We start from the raw sequence: 9894 nt of genomic DNA, 5'->3' as shown, positions 1-9894 counted from the left end.
AAAAAAAAAAAAAAAAAAATCCTCAGTGGAAACCTTGGGGAAGAATTCAGGGGAAAAAGACTTCCTTGGTACAGTGATTCCTCGGTACTTGTCATCAATTGGTTCTAGGGGGAATGATAAGTATAAGACAAACATTTTTTTGTCAAAATGCATCAAGCACCACCCTGGATGACCTCCAGTGCAGTTAGGTACCCAGGCGTAACTGTGCATATGTACTAGAGCACACATTTCCAAGTTGCAAGCGCAGCAATTAATACTAAAGTTGCAAATGAAATCTCAAGGAGCACTAGTATCTTTTCTTTTTTTTTTTTTTTTTTGGTGGAACTGGAGATTGAACTCAGACCCTTGTGCTTGCCAGGGAGGCGCTTATTCCACTGAGCCATCTCCCCAGACCCCAGAAGGATTTTTGGGTTTTTTGGCTCTGAATGCCTTCAGGGCAGGTTTGGCTGACTTGAGTTGTAGGGATCAAATCACAGCAACCTGAGCCTGACTGCTTTGTTGAAGCAGCCACTTAAAGAACTGAGCTAAGGGGCAGGTCCCCAAGCTAAGGGGCAGGCCCCCTCCCAGTATCAATACTATTACCTGTTTCCTCTTAGCCATCATTTTCTGAGACTTTTTATTTTGTGATACTAACAAACCCAGAACCTGTTCATGCCAGGCAAACTGCATGAGCTACAGTCCGCGCTGAGCTACACCGCTCACCCCTTTTTCTTTTAAGATAACATCTCAGTTGTCCAGCTTGACCTTCTGTTTGCACTTCTCTTGCCTCCGCCTCCTGAGCAGCTGAGGCTGCCAGTGTGTGCCAGTACGCTTGGCTTCTGCTCCTGTCCCATTTGGAGGGCGCTGAAGACAAGGATTTCATGGGTTCTTTTGGCGGAAGCAGGGATTGAACTTAGACCCTGGTGCTTGCTAGGGAAGCACTTTTTCTACTGAGCCATCTCCCTAGCTCTAGGACTTCGTAAAAACAATAAAAACATCTGACACATCAGTCCATTTCTGACTGTGCAGTGGCTTGTCTTTTATGTTCTCCAGAGCAAACCACACATACCAGCGTGAGCAGATGCTCACAAGCACGTCTAACCTAGTGGACAGCCGGCATCTTGGTACATACCAGTAACTTAGGTGAAGCAGGACAAGCGCAGGCCCAAAGCCTGCTAGGGCAACTTAGCAAGACCTGTCTCAAAATAAAATAAAAAGTGCTTGTAGCACCTACAATGTTTAGATGCCAATAGAATACCCATCTCTGACAGGACCGAACTGGAGAGGGGGATACAGAGGAAGGACCATTTTGTATTTGTATACACAGAATAGTTAGGATAGCTGTACGGCTGTTTTCGCTTGGTTCAGTGAGAGGAAGGATTTATTACAGTAGTGTATGGACGGGATGTCCTGGCTGCTGCTTGTGCTGTGGATGACCGCTGAGAAGTTAACAATGTGCAATGTATTGATTATTGAAAATGTACTATTAATCAGCTTGGAAAGTGTCTCACTGATATTTGTATCTCAATAAAATTTAAAAAAAAAATGCTTGTAAATCAGCTGTGGTGGAGTGCGTGCCTAACGTGCAAGGCCCTGGGTTCAGGTCCCAGCGCCACGCCGCCCCACCCCCACCCCCAATGTGCCAGGGAGCCTGAGCTGTGTTCAGAGGACCTGCCACATTTTCAAGTTAGAGCGCTGGACGGATTTTTGCTAGTTCATAAAGTTACAGCTCCAGCAGCAACAGAAACTTCATTTCTCCTCCCAAGAAAGCCACAAGCCGGGTGGGCTTTCATACGCCTGCAATCCCAGCAGTAAGGAACCTGCAGCACGAGGACTGAGCAAGCTCAAGGCCAGCCAGAACTGCTTAGGGAGGCCTAGTTTAAAAAAAACAAACCAGAAAGCCAGCCCTCCAGCCAACTCTTTGACTGTGGTGCCTGCCAGCAGGAAGTCCCACTGCAATGGACTAGACCAGTGATGACAAGCAGCTGGTTGTGGCACGCGACGCCCAGGTTCGCCACCACAGGACTAGGCTCTAGACCAAACCCCTGGCTTCGCTCCCCAGTAAGCGACTCTCCTGTATCTTGGTTCCCTTTGAACAGACTCCTATGGAACGAGAGGAGGTTCCTAGCTCACATGCTACAGTCCTGCTGGCCCAAGACTCCCATCCTGCAGCCTCTAGTGGGGTGCCACTGTCACCCGCTCTCTTACTGCCCTGGCTCTCTGCCTCCCCTGTTCCCAGGCTCTGCTCATTTCTTCACCACATCCTTCTTTTGTTCTAGTTCCTGGATCAAGTCCTGTTGTGTTGATCAAGTCTGCCCTGACCATTCACAGTGGCCTCTTGCCACCTGAGCCTTCTAGGAATGGTATTTTACTTGTGCTGGAGAACACCTTGTCCTTTCTCACATGTCTGATGTTTCTCTCCAGCTGGATGATACCTGAGTACTTGGGGAGAGCTTGGGACACCCTAGCCTTCCAAGCACAGGGTTGGACAAACGTAGTAAGAGCTCAAGAATTTACAGTTGTGACTGTACGACACCTCACAGGAAGAATATAGACCACGACAATGTCAAATTATACAGACACACATTCGCAAAGCGCATAGGTCAAACATGCTCACTGAAACCCCTGAAGACTGCAAATCCTCCAGAAAACCAACTGCTTTAGCACATCCCTGTCCCCAGGAAAACTCATGTAGATAATTTGGTCTGGACATTTGGTCAGGAATCAGTGCCCAATGCTGTCATCAAAGAGAAAGAGGTCAGCAGATGGACACCAAGTTGTCCTCCTTGGAATGGGTGAGAGCCCTACATATGAAGGCAACGAGGCGGAGTTATACTCCAAACTGTACAGATCAGCAAGGCTGGGATCATCGGGGAAGTCACAGGCAGTGTCCAGGAAGAGTCAGGCAGGGCCCACCTTGCAGTAAGAATGTTCCTCACCAACATGCACTCTTTAGGGCCTCTCCTTCCATAGCCACCTTAGGCCTTTTTTTAAAATAAATTTTTACCCCCCTTGCCCCATTATTCCTAAAAATCCATTCAAGGAAATTTTTTCAGAAATAGAAAAGACAGGGTCCATATCTCCATCTGCTGGGTTAGCCCTGGGCTCACTACACTTACAGGAAGAAAAATACAACAAACAAAAAACAAACAAACCAATCCCCAAAACAACAGAAAAATGGCCATCTCTCCTTGAAGCACTTTCTGTCTATCTGGAGAGACTCCTACTCTACCCTACTGTGTAGGAATAGCGGGGTCAGAAAGAAGAGTCACTGATTCTTCCAAAGTACCAAGGTCAGAAGCCACGCTGCAGAATGTGAGATTACCTGGAACGATGCTGTCCTTGTCACGTGGTAGGCAAATACCACTGCTGTACAGGCCTGCAACAGTAGCCTGGCCTTCCTAACTCAGTCCCTCTCCCTCTGATCACATCTGCTCACACTGCTTTGGGAGAAAACTCAGCTAACTAATGCTAACCTGGGGTACTGTTCTGGGGGGAGGAGGAGGCAGTGACAAATGGGGTGGATTGGGAAGGATAAAGGGTGAGATTGATTCCTGGGAATTGCTGCCCCACCACCATCTTGTGGACCTAGTGCCCCTGGCGGGGTGGTTATGGCTTAAGGAGACACACGGGAGCGAGCCAAGAGTCCTAAGGCATTTGTTTGGCTTTGCCAATTCCAGCCTCCTCTGGTCCGCTCCCCTTGCATTTGGACAGGAGAGAGGGACTCACCACAGGTTGAGCATTTTCAGGCAGCTACAGAGTATGTAGAGAAAAACACAGGAAGAGAGAAAGAGAGATATTAGTTCACAGAGATGAGATGGAAGCAACTCCCTGTGAGCCATGCAAACATGCAGTGCGTGTCTGTGTTTAGCTTCTTCCTGTTGAGGCAGGGTGAGGCCCCCACATTAAAGTGGAGGGGTGGGTGATAAGAGATTTGGGGGTGGGGCAGGAGGCAACAGAAGGAATGAGTGGAGCCCCCAGCATGGCCTGTCCTGGCAGCTTTTGGGAAGGCCCTTGCATGTGTGGACTCGGCCAACGTCGAGCTCCTGGAGCTCTCTGGCTCTCACACGAAGTCTTCCATGCAGTGCTGAGCTCACATCCTGTAGCCAGAGGGAGAAAGAAGTCCCTAACTTTCCCCAAGTCCACTAAGTCTGACCAAAGCAGTTAGTAGTTAGCTCTTGTTCTAGAGAGCAACAGGGTAAGAGGCTGATTCATCTCATCATTGAGGAGATGAATCAGAGGGAGGAGGGTCCTTTCTTTGGGAATAACTGCCAAAGAAGGACCTCGCTCTTACTAGTTTGCAGGAAAAGTGAGGTCCATATTTGTTATATTACAATTAAAATTCAGAAAAGTGAAAATTCTTACCGTCTTACTATAACAAAAATCAACCAAAAAGCCACCTGTCCTCACCAACCTTGCAACTGAATTTAACAAGGACAACCTTTCAACTGACCTAGGGAAACATTTTGTACACAGAACGAAAACCAAGACCTGAGGTTTCCTTCCATCTTACACAGAACAAGCTGGGCGAGAAATCTAGTGCCTAACATTTGGAAGTGAAGATATCACCCTCCCCAGTCTCCAAGCTCACTGTGATAGTCAGCAGTTCCCCTACCCTGAGAACAGGCTGCATGGACACAGGGTGTCGCAGGTGCAGACTGAGAGGAGTGGTTTGATGTCCCTTATACTTCTCTAGCTGTGACTTCTTGCTACAAACAAGACCAAGCAAGTGAACGTGTGGCTACTGCTACTTGGTCTCAGAGGGTCAAGAACAATACAAGGGCAGTGCCTGGCAGTTTCCTGGCAAGACGAGCTAGTAGCTCCCGAAATCACTAAGGGACACGGCACACCGAATGTCCTATGCTTTTGGGGAACATCTGACCAAGTGCAACTGCTCCCTCCTGATTTCTGTACCTTTCCAAAGGCCCAAACCTGGAGCTGGTGACAAGAGGCCCAGTGGGCCTTCTTCTGAATGGAAGGATTTTCCACTCTTCTGACTGTCGAGAGCTACATGACATCAGAACAGCGTACACTAGACTGCACTCTGCGTAAATGGCCCACTAGCTTACACATAGGACAAAAACGCCACACTCACACACACAATTAGTGCACACATTTACCAAAGTGAAATGAGATGAATGGGTCCAAAAAGGAAACCTGTCCAGTGCATATTGGAAGGGTGAAGTTTTGGTATTCAATATATATTCTAAGCCCAGAAATGAAGTTCTATAAAGTAATGTGACCATGAACTATGAGTCGGGCAGGCGGGAGAGTGAGGATGGCTGTCTTGCAGGAGACCCTGAGCAGTACAGTGGTTCCCTACTTTGGCTGCCTAGGAGAATTACCTGACTTTTAAACTCTTCTGAGGCTCACCCACCATTAAATTAAACCAGAATCTGAGGCCATGTATAGGCACTCATATGCTTTTTAACATGCCCAGGTGATTCCACAACACAGCCATGGTTGCGTGCCCACAGAGCGGGACCACTGTTCTGTTTACTAGGGAGGATGAGTACCATTAAAATCTTCAAAGTCCCTGAGAACAGGGAAGAAGGTGCCTGAGTAAAGATGGCCTCCTGCTGGTCCCCACACAGGTCACGAGAAGAGCACCTGATGCTGCTCTCGGGCAGGAGGCGTGCCACGGGAGACGGCCCAGGGTACCCTCAGCTTTTCATCCACTGAGTGGAGATCCTCAAGCCCTGACTCTCTAAGGAAAAGACCTCCTGAAGGCAATGCGAGCCCACCAGAGAGATGTGCAGAACAAGGGGTAGACCAGGCACAGCCACACATAATGCAACTGACAGGAAGAAGGCAGGTCTCGGCAGGCCTCTCCCTGACCTACAGGCTGGCTGGCTCTGGCTGTATTTAAGTTACTTAGTGGTTAAGAAACCACTTAGGGTGCAGTGTCACAATGGAGGAACACTGCCTGTTGCAAAGGCTAAGTTACTGGGACATCCTGAATGCTCTCAAAGGTCTCCTGTGGCAGTTAGTCGTGACGTCTCTATATCTCTGTATGTGATGGCTAATTGGAACTTAAACCTAGATCTCAGTTGGGAATGGGGAAAAAGGGAAGAAGTAGAAATGTTGCTTTTGCAGGCAAATCATTGTTTCACCTTCCACCCCAGATTCTAGGAGTTTAAACACAGACCATGCGGAGAGCACCATAGGGCCAGTGGTATGCGCAGGGCAAGACACACACATGCAAGAGAAGCGGGACGGCTGTGAGGTGACCGCCTCACCTTCTTTGGATTAACGTTTCCTTGTTTTCCTTCCCAAGACTCACTCACAGATGCAGACTGTGTTTTTGCCTGACTTATTTAGTCGGAGTCCAGAATCATTCGAGAAAAAGAGAGAGAGCAAAATGGCCGAGTCAAGGGCCAGAAATTGAATGCCACTCAGCACGACCCATAGTTTTGTCTCTGCCTCCCATAGGAGTAGAGTAAGAAGCTCCAGGGCCTCAAAAGGCTCACGGCCACTATTCACTGTAGCTCTTGTAATTCTTTTAGCTTATTTACTGTCTTCGTCTGGTGTGGTCTAGCAAAATGAGACTAGCTTTCCAGAAATCCAGCTAAAGAAGGGCAGCAGCAGCCTTCAGGTACCATGCAAGAGACAAAACAGTCAGAGGAAGAAGCTGTGGACACGAGCATGAGGAATCCAGTCTGAGATGAGCAGAACACAGAGAAGAGACATAAAAGATTTTCAACCCATGACCTGAGAACTCCCCTGAAAGGTACACGTACTTAGCTTCCTCCACTACCTCCACCTCAGCATGAGCAGCAATTGCTGCACTGGAGCGGGCTCCCGTCGGGTCATCGGCATTCAGCTCTCCATTGGTTGAGCTAACCACCTGGAAGAGAAGGACAGGCTGTGACAAGTGCCCCAGCAAGACATGCATCCTGTGGGTGCCAGGGCAGCTCACTGCAGGGACCGCCTTAGCTTAGGACTGGCCAGGCAGGACCTGGGATGTTTCTTAGATGGAGAGGTCAAATGTCCTAATTTAGGGAAGGTTCCCAGACTCTTACCATGTGAAAACACAGAATTGAAAGGCGTAATCACAGAATCACGATTCTACCTTCCATCCCGAGTGACTACTTTGTTGTCAGACACCCTGCTACACTGTATGTGTGTGAAAGTTTAATCTTCATAAAAAAATCCCCTCTGAAATAGCACCTTTTTCTTTCTTTTTGTGGATGGAAATCCTAAGCAATGACTCAAACAAGGGTTAAATTAAGGTCTATGGGCTTCCATGAGGGAAGCACATAAGAATACTTTTTTTCATGTTGCAAAATGAGTACAGTACTTATTTTAACTTAAAGTAAGTGCACAGCTGATGTCTAAAGGTAAAATCACTCTGCTCCTTTGCATATAGTGGGGAAATTCTACTCAGTTTGTTATGCTGTAAGTACAGCTCAGCAATGACAGCGTAAAGAAAAACATCTGACAGCCAGGCAGGGTGGCACACTCCTGAGGGCTCCATGACTGGGAGAGGCCCAGGAGGACCACAGGTTTTAAGCCAAGCCCTGGCAATTTTGCAAGATTCCACATCAAAAGTAAAAAAATAAAGGTCTGGGGATGTAGCTCAGGGCAAAGGCTCTGGGTCAAGCTTCAGAGCTGGGGGGGGGGGACATCTGAAAAAGGAAATAAGAACTGTGCATCAGAAAACATAAATAATCACACTTCCCTTCAGAAATGGCTTCGCGGTTCTGATCACTGAAGTTACTCAAACAATAAGACTGCCACATCCTCTCTGGTGAGAGGGAAAATGGTTAGGAAAAAACACCTTCCTTTGGAAAACCAGTCTTATTGTAACGACCTTTATTTCAGGTTCACTGTCATGCCACTTCTCAGTGATGGTCCCCGAACTGTAAGTGGAGGCTCTCACTCCTGCATCTGGTTAATGTGGCCCCGGTCAGGCTTCTCTTGCTTGTACAGCTGCTTCAGCCACCTGGTTTCATTTCCAGTACATGATTCCTGATTTATGTGGGTGCTGGGAAGTGGGAAAAGAGACCCCGCTGGACAAACCATTCTGCTGTTAAAGACCTTAGCTGAAACATGGGAGAGAACCACAGAAGAGGATAAATGATTCGAAAAGGATGTCCTTGGGTGAGTAACTTCTATTTGAGACTGTTCTGACAGGTTTTGAGAATTACACAAGAAATGTATACTCTGGGGACAGAGGATGTGCCTTCTCTGAAGGCAAAGCCTAGCCTGGGCAACTAGCGAGACCCTGTCTCAAGTAGGGCTGGAGATGTACCTCATTTTTAAAGGCCTTCAGTTCAACCTCCAACACACACACACACACCACACACACACACACACACACACACACACACACACACACACTTGTGGAAACTCAGGCAAGATAAAAAGTTGAGACAAGGTTCAGAAAAGAGAAGGGAGAACGAACCTAACACTGTGATACTACATTTGCTCCTTGTGGACACACGCTGACTGCACATCAGCATTGATGCTGCTAAGTTCATTTTGTGAGCACAAGGGTTACGGGGGGAAAAGTCACAGTAAGATTTTATATAAACAATTCAGAAACTAGTTAAGATTTATATCACATTTACTTTCAACTCTCCTCCTTCCCCCCCTTTTTTAATAGGGATATTGGCAACTGATCGCAAGGCCTCTGTGCTGTATGTGTGACAGGGTTGCACTAAGTCTTACTGAACTGGCCTCCTACAGAGCTGGGATCACATGTCTGAAACTGTACCCAGTGATGCACAATGCTTTAGCTTCTACTGACATGATGAAGCAGATGTGCCACCAGTGAGAATCACCGGCTGGCGCTGGGCCACAGCGTCTGCTCACAGTATGTCACACGTCTTATACCTTTCTCATTTCTCTGCCTTATAAATCACTACTTACCATAATCCGTGTCCTTAGGCAATCTAAGGAAGAGATTATCTGCACTTTAAGGACTAGACATCGCGTCACTGAACATCTGGTCTTCAACGACTCAAGCACAGATGGAAACCTCGCCACCACTTATCTACCCATAAACTCTAAGAGCACCTGAAACACAACTGAGGGTGGGTGGCTGCGACTCTGGGCCTCTACAGCATTCACAGAACATCTCAAGTTGAAGGTAGTCTGCCAAACCCCTGAACTGCTGTATGGATTTCCGAGGAACACACACTACTGTGACAGAAAACTAGCTTTTAGGCCTAACTCTAAAATCAACATCTTCTGTGAGTCCTGGTTTTGAATTCTGTAATATAGGCCAAGAAGCCTTGTTCTTTTTTTTTTTTTTTTTGCAGAACCGGGGATTGAACTCAGGCCCTTGTGCTTGCTAGGGAAGTGCTTATCCTACCAAGCCATCTCCCTGGCCCCAGAAACCTTGTTCTTATCTTCCTCATAAATTCAAAGATGTCTACGTAAGAGACCTGAAAAAGTGTAAAAACATAAATGTATTGAAATATTTGTGTCTGTCTGTCTGTCTGGACTGACTGATCTCACATGCTCCTCTCCCATGATTCTGCTTGCAAGCCACACTGGATGAGAACCAAATGAAATTTCCCCACAGGTCAGTACTGAACCTAAACAATGAGTTTGATTTGGTTCTCATCCAACTCAGTTTGTGATCAGAACCATAAAAAGAATTGAGTCCGGGAACTGGGGCACCGCCATACACGTGCTTGTGTATTTATGCACAGGGTCTCACTATGTTGGCCGGGCTAGTCTCAAGGTCGTGACCCAAGGCCTTCCAAGCAGCTGAAAGACAGATGCATGCTAGTATGCCCAGCCTGATTTACTATTCTAAACACAGCACTGTTGTAATTTTGCTTAATTTTTAGTATAACTTTGTTCAAAAATACGATTTTTTTTTTTTCTTTTTCAGATAGGGTCTCACTATTTAGTTCAGGATGGCCTTGAGCTCACTTTGGTAGCCTAGGCTGGTCTTCACCT

At 47.1% G+C, this 9894-nt stretch overlaps 1 protein-coding gene across 1 annotated transcript in view; it reads right to left on the bottom strand.

Annotated features, from left to right (window-relative positions):
- The window catches only part of Csnk1g1 (casein kinase 1 gamma 1), a 150864-nt gene that overhangs the window by 7634 nt on the left and 133336 nt on the right, over window positions 1-9894 (bottom strand). Inside the window, exon 13 of the mRNA XM_023712654.1 lies at window positions 6720-6826. Within this exon, the coding sequence (XP_023568422.1) occupies window positions 6720-6826 (107 nt within the window). The remainder of the gene's footprint in view (window positions 1-6719; window positions 6827-9894) is intronic.

The sequence above is a fragment of the Octodon degus genome, unplaced genomic scaffold (genome assembly GCF_000260255.1).
Source record: "Octodon degus isolate 3935 unplaced genomic scaffold, OctDeg1.0 scaffold00026, whole genome shotgun sequence".
Classification (NCBI taxonomy): Eukaryota; Metazoa; Chordata; class Mammalia; order Rodentia; family Octodontidae; genus Octodon; species Octodon degus.
This window is presented reverse-complemented; position numbering and strand designations above follow the sequence as displayed.